At 33.7% G+C, this 15,379-nt stretch overlaps 1 protein-coding gene across 4 annotated transcripts in view; it reads left to right on the forward strand.

Moving 5' to 3' along the window:
* The window catches only part of LOC114333889 (lipid droplet localized protein), a 95,772-nt gene that overhangs the window by 20,654 nt on the left and 59,739 nt on the right, over positions 1–15,379 (forward strand). The window contains exons 1-2 of one of the 4 annotated variants that reach the window (XM_050642037.1): positions 3,724–3,811; positions 9,934–10,104. In XM_050642037.1, the coding sequence (XP_050497994.1) occupies positions 9,936–10,104 (169 nt within the window). In that variant the 5' untranslated portion in view covers positions 3,724–3,811; positions 9,934–9,935. Of the gene's footprint in view, positions 1–3,723; positions 3,816–3,835; positions 3,895–9,933; positions 10,105–15,379 lie in introns of those variants that run through there. The other 3 variants (XM_050642038.1, XM_050642039.1, XM_050642036.1) reach the window with 3 other exon arrangements.

Genomic DNA, 15,379 nt, shown 5'->3' on the forward strand with positions numbered 1-15,379 from the left:
CTAAGGACCGGTTGTTCGAACGCTAATCAACAATGATCACTATCAAATATTTAATTACTGCCACAACTGTCAATGTCAACTTTGGTCGGGTTGCTGAAAACATAATTGATTATAATTATGAGATTAGTTAATCAATTAACGTAACAATTATTAACATAATTGATTAAGTAATTTCATAATTGTAATCAATAATTATGATTTCAGCAACCCAATCAAAGTTGACATTGACAGTTATGACAGTAATTAAATATTTGATAATGATCATTTTTGATTAGCGTTCGAACAACCGGCCCCTATCATGTAAATTCAGATTATACAGGGTGTCCCGAAAAGATTGGTCATAAATTATACCACAGATTCTGCGGTCAAAAATAGGTTGATTGAACCTCACTTACCTATATACAATAGTGCACACAAAAAAAGTTACAGCCCTTTGAAGTTACAAAATGAAAATCGATTTTTTTTCATATATCGAAAACTCTCAGAGATTTTTTATTGAAAATTGACATGTGGCATTTTTACGACAGCAATATCTTAAAAAAAAAATTAAGTAAAATTTGTGCACCCCATACAAATTTTATGGGGGTTTTGTTCCCTTAAACCCCCCCAAACTTTTGTGTACGTTCCAATTAAATTATTATTGTGGCACTATTAGTTAAACACATTATTTTTAAAACTTTTTTGCCTCTTAGTACTTTTTCGATAAGCCAGTGTTTATCGAGATATTTTGAATATTTGTCGAATCCACCACTTGTATATGGTTAAGTACGGTTATAGAGACCTGTTAATAATCTGAAAATTTATTTATAATTTACATTTTTAGGTATCTTTTGAAAAAGAAGCTACATCTCGATAAAAGGTGACTTATGATCTTATGAACAAAAGACTAAGAGACAAAAGTTTTAAAAACACTGTGTTTAACTAATGGTACCACAATAATAGTTTAATTAGAACGTACACAAACATTAGGGGGGTTTAAAGGAACAAAACCCCCATAAAATTTTTACGTAAATATATTGAAAATCTCAATAAAAACTGGCTTATCGAAAAAATACTAAGAGGCAAAAAAGTTTTGAAAACGTTGTGTTTAACTAATGGTACCACAATAATGAATTAATTGGAACGTACACAAAAGTTTGGGGGGGGGGGTTTAAGGAAACAAAATCCCCATAAATTTTTTATGGGGTGGACAAATTTCACTATAATTTTGTTTTAAGATGTTCCTGACATAAGAATTATACATGTCCATTTTCAATAAAAAATCTCTAATAGTTTTCGATATATTGAAAAAAATCGATTTTCATTTTGTAACTTCAAAGGGCTGTAACTTTTTTTGTGAGCACATTTGTACTAAGGTAAGTTAGGTTCAATCGAACTATTTTTGACCCCAGAATATGTGGTATAATTTATGACCATTCTTTTCGGGACACCCTGTATATTGCATATGATTTATATGATATTTTTATGATATATTTATTTTGTTAACTTAAAACAAAACAAAGATTTTCGTTATGATAATTCTCGCATTCTCAGCTTGTTTGAGTGAAAAAAAGATATATAGCAATTTAATTACCTATTTGTGCAAGTTGTAAAATTCTTATTATAGTTTTCAAAAGCCATATACAGGTTGAAATTTTTCGTATGAACAAACCGAACAAATTTTATTACTACCTGATTTTTTCTAGTTTTAATAATCAGTTGACTAGGATAAATCGCTAAACGCTGTCACGTATCACTAAGGGTACGGCCAGGCTAAAATATAAAAAAGTTCACGAAAAAATACAGGAGTAAAGAAACAAACGCTCATATGGTATTCATTGATCTTGAGAAAACATATGATAGAGTTCCTCGAGAGATTCTGTGGTGGGCACTCAATAAGAAAGGAGTCCCTGGTGAATATGTAAAGATTGTGAGGGATATGTATGAGGGAGTAACGACTAGTGTTAGGACAGGTGTGGGAGAGACTGATAAATTTCATGTGAAAGTAGGATTGCACCAAGGCTCTGTGCTTAGTTTGTATTTATTCTCATTAGTTTTGGACCAGATAACAGCGAAACTACAGGTAACATTCCATGGTGCTTAATGTATGCTGATGATGTGTTAGTAGGAAATAGTGAAAGAGACTTAGAACAAAAACTGGAACAGTGGAGGCAAGCTCTGGAGGAAAAAGGTTTAAAACTTAGTAGGACAAAAACAGAGTATTTAGAATGTTCATTTAAAGATGGAGTTACTACAAATAAAATGGTATCTTTGGATGGTGAACTGATTGTAAAAAGCAATAGTTTTAAGTACCTGGGATCGGTATTACAGAGTAATGGAGAAAACAGTAGATGGAGATGCATGCAGTAGAATTAGGGCTGGATGGATGAAGTGGAAAGAAGCGAGTGGTGTGTTGTGTGACAGAAAAATTCCAATGAAGCTGAAGGGAAAATTCTACAAAACAGCCATAAGACCGGCTATGATGTACGGAACTGAATGCTGGACAGTGAAACAGAAAGAGGAACAACGAATGCATGTGGCGGAAATGAGAATGCTTAGATGGATGAGTGGAGTGACAAAGAAGGATAAAATTAGAAATGAGTATATTAGGGGAAGTCTAGGTGTGGCACCAATTGATGCCAAAATGAGAGAGCATAGATTAAGATGGTTTGGTCATGTTCAACGTCGAGACGTTAAACACCCAATACGAAGAATAGCTGAAGTGCAGATTCCTGGAAGGAGTAGGAGAAGAGGGCCAAAGAAGACCTGGGGGGAGACGATAAGGCAGGACATGTTGGTAAAGGGGACTAACATTGATATGACCCAAGATAGAATTGTGTGGAGCGATTCAAATATCAGTTTTCGTCATTACCCGGGGGCAACATAGAATCGCTTGGGGACAAACTAGAACAATTAGGATACCTTGACTCCTACGTAACGGAAAATGGGACAGCAGATCGGTAAATTTCACTCCTACAGGATACAGGCTGGTTGGTTTAACGGCGAATGGTTGGTCTAACTACGAATAATATCAATTGCCCTTCTTTTAGAAGATGATCCATTCATAGAGTGTTTGTTAAAAGGCAAAAGAAAGGTGTACATCCCATTAATAGGCATAGAATAGCGCACGGGGAATTTCATCACTTATACAAACAGTTACGAAAATACCCATTGAGATTTTTCCAATATCTCAGAATGAGCATAAATACATTTGATAAAATAAAATTAACATGAGTCTACTTTGCACTTCGGAAATTAAAATATCTTTGGAACAAGACATCGCGCTGTTTAGTTTGGAGATAAAATGGAACTAAAGTCGCTTAGAAATCAAACCAAATTGGAAACCGAGCGACACTCTTAGCCGCTGAGCGATTTTTCGCTAAGCGATTTTTTAGGTATGGCCACTGTAATAAGGCCATTGGGTTTGAAATATTTTTTGGTAGTTCAGTCGTCCATTATTTATCTCTCAAGAAAAATTGCTCGCAAGGCTGGCCGTACCCTAAAACATGAGGCACATGGCATTTACCATTCTAAAGTTATGACGAGTAAAAATTTTAGTCAAAATTCAAAACTTTCCTTGTATGTTATTCAACAATGGGAGCAAACATTTTTTATTGGTTATTTGTTATGCCCTACAGGAGCCTCCATACGAGGTAGGAGTATGGTGTAGGAGTTCCTGATGACCCTGTATAATACACATCACGAAATAATATATTTATTAATGACACAATTTTTATAATTTTAGATTAGATAAACATTTTTAATCTCTGTCGGTGTGTGTAATATATTTTCGCGGAAACAATCCTCAGTTTGTTAGCACTCACTGTCTAAAGTTAGTAAGTTTTAACAATTTATATCATCCATATTTTGTGTTGATATCTGTCGTTTTTTGTATATTATAGTATCGTTTCTCTCGTAAGCGTTCATAATGGTAGGGGAGCCCAAGCGGGGATTTTTGCAGTTACTCGAGCGCGTCAGATTAGCATATGGGAGAAACCTGGTACCCTGCAGATGAACCTCTACCATATATTGGCTCTTAACACAGGGGAGTTCGTTAAGGGGGGCCCGAAAAAAAAATCTATCCTTAAAAATACTCGAAATTGTCAGATTAAGATAAGGTAAGTTAAGTACATGCAAAAGAGTGTATATTTCAAAAATCTGACGATTTGAGCAGGGGGTAAGGAAATGGGTGAGTTCCAAAATTTCACAAGAAATAAGCGAATATGTCGCGAAATAAATGACAGATCGAAAAACTAAAAAATATGTGCTCAATATATTTTAAAAATCTATCGAATGATACCAAATACGACTTCCCACGGAGAGGGGGGGGGGTAAATTTAATATTTTAAATACGAATCCCGCGATATTTCGCGAAATGAACATCAGATCGAAAAACTGTAAAATACACTTATTCGACACTTTTAAAAAATCTATCGAATGGCACCAAACACGACTCCCCAAGGAGGTGCGGTGGGGGGTTACTTTAAAATCTTAAATATAAGCCCCATTTTTACTGCAGATTTGGATTCCTTACGTAAAAATAAGTAACTTTTATTCGAAACATTTTTTCGAATTATGGATAGATGGCGTTATAATGGGAAAAAACGATTATTGGAAATGGAAAATTAAATTAAAAAATGGCAAGCGCCCACTAAAATCGAAAATTTTACTTAACTTTTTTTGGGTTTAGGACCTACTCTTCACAACCCAATAGGTCCCCATAACGCTCGAGTGACTACACATTTAGCATACTTTGCTCCCCTACCATAAAAGACTTTAATTATTACAAATACATATGTATTTCTGGGTGTTTAAAAAATGTATCAGTTGTAGTCATACTGTTTCAAGTGCAAAATCCTAGCAATCCCCTCCCATTGTTATCTCTGTTCATTTCTCCATAGGGACCTATATATATATGCTTATAGAGTATGTCAGACATGCGATTCAGTGTACGGAGAATAGGGCCACTGCAAATTAATGATAATTTTGTTGACAACGTTGCCACTTTCAACGGCAGCAGCTGTGAAAGATAGTATTAGCATGTATTAGGCAGGTACTTGTAGAGGATTATCGCTCTTAACCCTTAAACGCCCAAGGGTGGGTTAAAAATGTCCACCTAATGCGTATTCCCTTGTAACATATTTATTACGTGTTTAAAAATTTTCCAAAAATTATTTATTTTAAAAAAACAACCTTTTATTGAATGTTAAATTGGTTCTAACGATATTTTTGAAAATATAGAGAATATAGAAAATATAGAATATCTTGAGTTAAATATGGGTGGGCATAAAAAGTACACACTTGGTAAAACTTGTTACTAAAGGTTTCTATTTAATTTCTCGTTGGTAGGAACATAATTCATATTTGAAATTATTGACGTATAATTTATTGTGTATCAATTTGGCAATCAAAGATAGAATAAAAATTTAATTTTTTTAATATATTTTTTAATATAACGCGATTTGTAAATATTTATTAGAAGTTAGCTATCACGCAAGGTGGTTTCTTCTTAATGAATCTTTCCATGAAGAATATTAAAAAACATTTGTAAATAAAAGTGAAGTGAAAGTTATTTAGGATTATTATTTTAAACAGATTGTTTACGGGAAATGTAAAACCACAGGTAGATGTAATTATTAGTTCTTAGAAAATTAAGGTAAAAAAGTTTGGAATTTTAATCTTTTTGTTTAACCCCGAGTAAATTTTGTAGAATTTCCCGAAAGTAATTATTATGATGGTAGGAATATTTTTGAAAGTATGAGTGGGTGTTTCGAATGAAAAAAAAGAATGGGGAAGAAGAAATGTCTCTGATTGGTTTGGCAATTTGGAATGGGAAGGAGAGAAGGTTGAATTTTCAGATAGTTTTGGAAAGAGAGATTATTGTGTTACCGGCATCCGAAAGGAGCAGTCAAATTTTTCGTGAGTAGTTCAGAAGCAAGTACTAGTGATTGTGTTGATAAGGAGAGTAGCTGAAAGGTGGAACGAGAGACAAATCAAATCGAGAAGAAATACCTCTTTGATTCTGTAAAGTCCAAGAGAGTAAGTTACAAGAATTATCGTTATTAAAATTATTTGTGACACCAAGTAAAAAAGATATTTGGGTCTCAGGAGATTATTGTTGAGAGAAAGAAAGGAGAGAGTTTTGGAGTTTATTAAACGAGTGCTGGCAAAAAAAGAGGCCTGGCTTGTGTTTTTGGAGAAATAGTTGCTGGTATCCTGCTGGATTGTTTGCTGAGAACGGAGAGGGCTTTGATTGGTAGCCTAACATAATCAACAAGGAGGAGCTGTTTGGGTCAAGAGGAGACATCATTGTGTGTGAATCAAAAAGGTCAGTCATGCCCGGTTGCACCAACAGATCTTAAGCTTAAGTCGAGAATATCATAAGAATTAATATAATATAATTATAATATATTACAACAAGAATACCATAATATAATAATAGATATAATTGATAATAAGGTAAGAATCTAAAATTATGGTGCAACGTAAGTGATACTCAAGAAGGCCCTATTTATAAGTAGAGCTTAGCTAATCTGGAACTTAAGATCTGTTGGTGCAACCAGGCATTAATAACCTATGTGATAGATTTTCTTTATAATCAGAAGTTAAAATTTTTACGTAAAAGCATATGCATTTAAGATTCCAACATTTCAAAAATTTAATAGGAAGTATAAGTAATTTGCGAATACCAAATTTGTTTGTTTAGCTTGTTTTTTATTAAGGGTATCAAGAACAAAGCGATAAATATTTGTTTGAATTAGATTAATTTATATGGTAAAAGTTTCTTTTGGACAATTATGCCCACAGGATTTAATTGATAAATTTATAGAGCATTGCTTTTGATAATAAAGGTATTTGTATGTGTTTATTTATGATTTTTCTATTTATTTCCTTTTCCTATTTTATCCCGATAAGGATCAACTAAGAGATACTGAAACCACGAGAGAAGATAAGTATAACATAAGATAATTTAGACATTTTTTTATATTATAAAAAGGCAGCCTGAGATTTTTTATTAATTTTTATGTATGATTTGCGACAATTAAATAATTAATCAAATAAATAATAATTAATATCAAAGTCATAGAAAGCAGATCATAACAAATTACATAATCCACATAATTATCCCCCAATGAAGAGATTGAAAGGAAGATTGTGGAGAAAATCGACAAATCTGAATTACTGGCTTTTACTGATATGTTAATTTTGATGTACATTGTAATTTTGTTGTAAGGTTTGTAAATTGTTTATATTAATATTTTAGAAGATGCTGTGTTTATTAAGCATAAGAGTCTTAAGTTTAATCCATTTCCAACAAATCTCAATAAATATATTAGCTATTTTCGAGGTGGGCATTTTTTATTCACCCTTGGGCGTACATGGAACCTAAAAAAGGTTGAGCGTTTAAGAGTTAACTGCTGTGAAATACTAAAGGAGGATTTATTTCACAGAATTCACAGAATGGCAATCCCGCTTGCAATATACAACCATACTGATTTTAACGTTTGAAATGGAGAATAGTGTAGATCTCGTCTTTTGTTTCGCTCCTACTCTTGAAATCCCTGCACTGTATATTTTTCCTCTTTCGGCTTCTGTTGCTAAGGTTAACTCTCTCCAAAATTCATCTTTGTTTTATCATCTTCATTTGGTCAATATACTGTTATAATTATTTTTATCACGTCTACACTCTTTGTCATTCATTTCTAATAGTAATATTCTTGCTGACCATGCTTTCTAAACATATACCTGTTTTTCCATTCTTTTAAGTATTATACATCCTACACCTGCAGGTGCTATTTTGCCTTCTGATACTCCACTACACAGGGTGTAACAAAAATACAGGTCATAAATTAAGTACATATTCTGGGACCAAAAATAGTTCGAATGAGCCCAACATACCATAGTACAAATATGCACATAAAAAAAGTTACAGCCCTTTGGAGTTACAAAATGAAAATCGATTTTCTCGAATATATCGAAAACTATTAGAGATTTTTTATTGAAAATATACATGTGGCATTCTTATGGCAGGAACATCTTAAAGAAAAATTATAGTGAAATTTGTGCACCCCCTAAAAATTTTGTGGGGTTTTGTTCCCTTAAACCCCCCAAACTTTTGTTTACGTGCTAATTAAATTATTATTGTGGTACCATTAGTTAAATTCAATATTTTCAAAACTTTTTTGCCTCTTAGTATTTTTTCGATAAGGCAGTTTTTATCGAGATGCGGCTTCTTTTTTAATATGTTTACATAAAAAATTTATGCGGGTTTTGTGCCTTTAAACCCCCCAAATGTTTGTGTACGTTCCAATTAAACTATTACTGCGGTACCATTAGTTAAACACAGTGGTTTTAAACTTTTTTGCCTCTTTGTATTTTTCCGATAAGGCACCTTTTATGGAGATGTGGCGTCTTTTTTAATATGGTTCAAAATATACCTAAATCATAAATAAATTTTCATATTATTACCAAGTCTCCAATAATCGTACTTAACCTTATACAAATATGTGGTGGATTTGACAAATATTCAACATATCTCGATAAAAACTGACTTTTAGAAAAAGTACTAAGGGGCAAAAAAGTTTTTAAAGCATTGTGTCTAACTAATGGTACTACAATAATAATTAAATTGGAACGTACACAAAAGTTTGGGGGGATTTAAAAGAACAAAACCCCCATAAAATTTTTAAGGGGTGTCCAAATTTCACTATAATTTTTTCTTAAGATACTACTGCCATAAGAATGCCACATGTTCATTTTCAATAAAAAATCTCTAATAGTTTTCGATATATTGGAAAAAATCGATTTTCATTTTGTAACTTAAAAGGGTTGTAACTTTTTTTATGTGCACATTTTTACTAAGGTAAGTTAGGTTCAATCGAACTACTTTTGGTCCCAGAATCCCAGAATATGTGATTAAATTTATCACCTGTATTTTTGTTACACCCTGTATACTACATTACGTTACACTCAGTGGCGGATCCAGCAGCGTTAAGAGGGGGGGGGCGATTGGTTAAATTTCTCTTTATATATAATTTAAAGAAAATTAAATCAAAAATAAAAATGTATACCATTTTTATTCATTCAGTTGCGGTGCGAAACCAAAACTGTCTTAATTTTTACTCAGATCAGAGAGTGCAGCCAGCACTCTTATCGACGATTTCACCTCTTGTTAGAGGTTCATCAGAGACTGCATAGGCTGCTTTTCTCTGGCCCAGGTAAAAATTTTTGACATATCCATCTCCCACCGCAACTGACGAGATGGTAGTAGGTGCCTAGCGGCATCTGCTAAATAAAAGACTAAGTTTTTCAACCTAATAAAAATATTTGTAAATTAAATATTTTTAAAAGATTTTTTTTTAAAGATTTTTTTTTTCAATTAAAAGTTTTTTCATTAAAAATCTTTTAAAAATATTTAATTTACAAATATTTTTATTAGGTTGAAAAACTTAGTCTTTTAAAATTAAATCACTTGGTTTGAGAGGGGGGCCGATCGCCCCTCCCTGGATCCGCCACTGGTTACACTTCATTTCTCATTTTGACTATTCTTTGCCATTTTTATTGATCTCTGATATTGCTAGTATTCTTAATTCTGCTGCCTCAAAGTCGTCTACCAGTTCTATTTCTTTACCATTTATGCTCTTTATGGCCACGCTCCTATTTTCTACGGTCTACTTGTTTTATACTGTTAAATCTTTGATTTAATTTAGTTTCCGTAGTCCTATTCCTTTTCTTTGCCATTCCGGTATTATACCCCTCCAGTTATTTTTACTTTACGAGTTTGACTGCTTTGTACTAGTTTTATGTATACTAGATGATTCCATGAAGAGCTTGGCAGTCTAAGTTGATCTTGTATATTAGTAACCAGAATTAGTGAACAAAATATTTAGTAAATTTTAATTATATTTTTTTGATTACAAGATATTTTTAACTAATAAAGACCAATGTTTTAAGGTATGGCTGAACGTCTAGATCTTCTCCTATTTGGAGCAACAGGGGTCACAGGTCTACATGCTATTCGATACCTTCACAAATTTTCGAAAGAAAAAAAGTTAACCTGGGGTATTTCTGGACGCTCGGAGACAAAACTTAAAGCAGTTTTAAAGAATGAAGGTTTACGGATGGGTAAGGTATATTTTTTTAGATAATATTAATAAATATTTTAGGAATTAACGATTGAAAATTGAAAGAATGTGTCTTCAAACTTCACACCATGTAGGTGAATAGCTACAAAAGTGCCATCTACTCTGATGGCTTGCAACTGAAACGCAACTCAAATCGAGTCGGTTTTCAATCTTTTGTGCTGTATATGTACAAAGTGGCATGCATGCAGTTCTTCCGCAAAAGCCTTGCCGATGTTTTGATTTTAAAACCAAATAAATGGCGTAAGAGCAAAATTCGTTAAGCCCTCTGTATATGAATGGGTACCTATAAGATATACATGTTTCGCTATGCTCTAGCTCGTCAGTATCTGGGTAGGTACAAATTCATAACAATGGGTTCAAAGAATGTGTCTTCAAACTTCACATCTCAGGTGAACAGCTACAAAAGTGCCATTAACTCTGATGGCTTGGAACTGAAACGCAACTCGAGTCGGTTTTCAATCTTTTGTTCTGTATGGAAAGACGCGTGCATGCATGGTGTCCCATCGAAAATGTGTATTCCCTCTAAAACTCGATAAAATAAATAGTTTGACAAAAATCAATACTATCTTCAATATGTCTTCTCAAATAACGCAAAAGATGGAAAACATAATACGTTGTGAATTAGAACCAGAGGGAACTAGTAATATATTAAAAATTGAATAAACCAGCATATTTGCTAATTTAAGCAATTATTCAAATGAGAAGAAGAAGAAGGATATGCATATTTTAATTTGGGGCCCGGACAAATAATTCTCGGACAAATAATCCCGGACAAAAAATCCCCACAAATTATCCCTGGACAAAAAATCCCCGGACAAAAATTCCCCACAAATTTTTTTGGACAAAATATCCCCACAAAAATTCCCGGACAAAAAATCCCCAAGAAATATTTGCTGCCGAATGAATAGTTCTCTAAAAGTTTGTCCGAAATTTTACCAAATTTCGAATTTTAATTCCATGCTGAAAACTTCAAAAATTTACATGACAAAAGAGTGTGAATTTTTTAAAAATCGTGGAAGATATGGGGAATGAGCTAAGGCCCCGTTCTCATGACAGGTGCGTAACGCGCGTTTTGATAACGCGCGATTACAACTACATATATTTTACTTAAGACCGTTCACATGCTAACGCGCATTTTAGGTTGAGTCATTAAAACGCGCGTTGGCATGTGAACAATCTCAAGTAAAATGTACGTATAACCCGGTCTATATAGACATTTGAAATAACAAAAATTGCCGGAGAGCCAAATTTTGGTGGAGAGCTAGGGTATACCATAACAAATAAAGTATTAAAAGTAGTCCCCATCGATCCCATGTGTGCAACAAAAGTTATTCGGGGTCAAAGTTCAAAATTTGAAATTTTTTGGATTTTTTTCGAAAACGGAAAGTTTTATCAAAAAAGAACCTTAAACCAAAGTTGTAGATCTTACAATTCTCTGCAAAAATAGTCCCTACTATTTTTTTCCTAAGAGTTACCATTCCTGAGATATCGCGAATCTAAGCCAAGCCGCAGACCAAAGAAACATGAAACGAAAAACATGAAACATAAAACGAAAAACATGTTTCATGAAAAGAAAACACTGCTAAAAACATCTCAAAGTCCGCCTACTAATGAAACGAGAGTGATTCATGCTCATGACACATTTTTATTTTCGGAGAGTCTCATAAATGGACGGATATATATTTGTTTAGCAGTGGTTTATTTCCATGAAACGTAATTTACGTTTCATGTTTCTTTGATGTGCGGCCGGGCTTAGAGTCACATTATACATGATATGCACACGTTTCCACACCACCTGTGAGGTAGTGTACTCGGCGCGTTTTTTTTACCTTGGTTTCCCCTGTAGGCCTACTCCACTAACTGTTTCGACAATTTTAGGATAATTTAAGGAAACAACACCGGTCAAGTTCTAGATATTACCTTATTATTGATATTGATTAATGATATTGCTATTGATTATTAGGTTAACTATTGTTTTGATTTCTTTAGATATTTTAATCAGATTCATATTCTTGAAAGTCTACTTTAACAGTCAAGTCTTCTTCGGTTTCATCTTCTTCCTCTTCCTCTAGCTGGATGTTCAAAAATTGTTCAAATGTGACTGAGTCATTGGTCCCTTCATTAAAATCACAGGAGTCTTCCTCTGTTGAACTAAATTGGACATTTGAGCAAGACTGACCTTCGCAGTTGGTACATGCTAGAGAACACAGCAACCCGACTTTTTTACATCCACATTTGGCACTACAACCTTTTTTGCAGTTGCAAAAAATAGTGTTAAGGAGTTTTTCTGGAGCAGGTGGGAGTAAGGTTTTAATCGGTTCCAGAGTAATATTATCTATTAATTTCCAACCCCAACCCCAGTCTTCTGGATTCAGTTCATTGCCTAGCCATGTTTGAACTTGATAATATACTCGATACAAATGTTGAAAAGCAGATGCTGATGTTGGAGGAAGACATGATAGTTGTACTTGTTTCTTGTTTCGTGTATTTTTTACAAAAGTTAAGTATCGGTATTTATCAAGGCAACTAATTTTTTTTGAGCTCCTTAAACCGCAAGAAGAAAGCGAATTCCTTCCGTAAATATTGTTTGCGGTGTGGAATCAAGTTCTGCAAATACTGTACAGCAGTCAGTCATTTTTTTTTCGAATAATTTAAGTACTGACGTTTTGCTCCTTCTGTACATTGTTGACGTAGTGTCGCAGCCGGTTATCGCATGTAAAAATAAAATGTAATTTTGGCATTTGGGATAAGCCGATAAACTTTTCGTAGAATATATTTCTGTTCGCTGTTGAGCCCTTCCAGGTTTCAGAAAATAAATAACTTCATCTACTGAAGTTCTTGCAGTAAGCAGTACTAAAAAATCAACATCTTCACCAACTACAATTGTTGTGTTTGTTGCCTTAAATTTTTCAATTGCTGTCTCAATTAGAACATCTGCATCATTTTTAGCTTGTTTCACTTCAATATTCACAGCTGTTAATTTGTCAGTTAACATGGAAATGAAACGAGATTTATTATTAATGTTAGCGAAAAATTGTTGTTGATTCGCTGGAACTCTTATATTTTCATCAAAAATAATCTCGGAATCCGATGATGTTTTTGTAATTCGCCGACATTGTTCTGCAGTTTTAATATTCTTTGTCGAGTCACTGTAGCCGTCAAATACCACTGTCACTGTAAGCCCGTAATGTCTGCTAAATGGTAGACGCTTGTAATAAGCACTTATATTCAGTGCCGGCGCTAGGGTATAAGGTGCCCGCCTGCAAAACTAGCACAGGCGCCCCCCCCCCCCACACACAGATACTCGTACAACCCCAGCCTCGGGAACATTATGTGTGTTCAAATGGAACAGTGAGACCCACATGTCCGAAGATCAAACCGGTTACACTGCGTAACCTGACCCCGTATCTATCTGACCCCCAAGCTGTACCACCACCCCTCCCCATCGCAGTACATAACGAATAAGGAGGCTTTGTACTGAACGTTACCTTAGATGCCCTGGGTAATGGAACATCCTCTGTATTACTTTATGTGTTAAATCCCCTGATTTTAGGGGTAGCTAGAAGAGCTTTTCTCCCTATTAATGACTTGATTTTGGACTTGTGTCCTAAAAATGTGTGTTCCGGGCAGCGACTTAAGTCGGTGTCCCGCCATTCGCAAATGTACCCAGTAAATAAATTTCGGTTACAGTTTTATTGGACCCATCATATCTGACACAACAACTTCACTTTAACTTTTTTAAGAAATTGGCTAAGAGAACTGATATTGTTTTTTTGTGTCATTTTTTCTTTTTCGATTTGTGCCCTAGATTCCTAGATAATTTTTTTAATCCATTTTTATTTAACTAAATAAAAATAATAACTTAAGCGTAGATTAATAATAGTATGTACCTACTGAGTACTTAACAAATATAATTTTATATTAATTGAATGCTAATAGATTTTTTAACTGCAGAGTACAACTTACAAACTATTCTGTATTATAATCACATGAAATAATACTAAATCTAAAGAGCTCTAAACTAAATTTAAAGTAAAATCTTTATTTTAAATATTATGTTTTTATGGGATTAATACTTAACATGATACCTATTAATAGGTACATTAAATTAGACAGGCGCGGGCGGCAAGAAAACAGTATCACAATCTTGTTTACTTTACTAGAAATTATTCATTTCCTCTCATAACTGATGATACAACACTAACAACTTGCAAGAAATTTGAAGGACATAAACAAAGCATTCTCATAGCAAAGTTGTTTGGTTGAAATAATATGATATCTTTGACCAATAAATTATATTACTACATGGTAAGAATTCTATGCGGCGTTGCATATTTTTGTATATTATTTGATATGCAAAACTAACAAACACAAATTAGGGTATTATGACGAAATTAAACCACATTTAAAAAAAATGAATTTATACATAATACCAGCAGAAAAAATGCTCATTCTGGCGCCCCCCAAACAGGGGCGCCCGCCTGCAATGCATCCCTTGCAGGCCCGTTATCGCCGGCCCTGCTTATATTCACTTGAACTGAATCTTTAGCACTAAAAGAAACAGAAAATATGAACAAGACCTACGGACAATACTGTAGCCATTGTTTACAATAGACAATCTGTTCTTTTTTAAACAATGTATAGCCAAATGTTTTTCAAGGCCACGTGGATAGAGGAAATTCAGTTTGCGACTGATTATCTTTTGAAGATATATTTTCAGAATAGTATAATATATTATATAAAAGAGACACAAATAGGCATTTATACTTGTCTTAAGTGCCACATTATGCAAATACGTGGCTTATAATATGTGCATATAATGTATAAAGTAACTTTTAAAATCGCTATATCTCAGGAATGGTAACTCTTAGGAAAAAAATTGTAATTATTATTTTTGTAGAGAATGTTAAGATCTACAACTTTGGTTTGATGTTTTTTTTGATAAAACTTACCGTTTTCGAGAAAAATCCAAAAAATATCAAATTTTGACTTTGACCCCGAATAACTTTTGTTGCACACATGGGATCGATGGGGACTTTTTAAAACTTTATTTGTTACGGTAAACTCTAGTTCTCCACCAAAATTTGGCTCTCCGGCAATTTTTGTTATTTGCTAACTATTTTGATGTCAGTTGACCGGATTAGTAGTTGTAATCTCGCGTTATCAAAATACGCGTTAAGCGCCTGTCATGAAAACGGAGCCTTAGCTCATTCCCCATATCTTCTACGGTTTTTGAAAAAACAGACTCCTTTCTC

The sequence above is a fragment of the Diabrotica virgifera genome, chromosome 1 (assembly GCF_917563875.1).
Source record: "Diabrotica virgifera virgifera chromosome 1, PGI_DIABVI_V3a".
NCBI classification, from domain to species: domain Eukaryota; kingdom Metazoa; phylum Arthropoda; class Insecta; order Coleoptera; family Chrysomelidae; genus Diabrotica; species Diabrotica virgifera.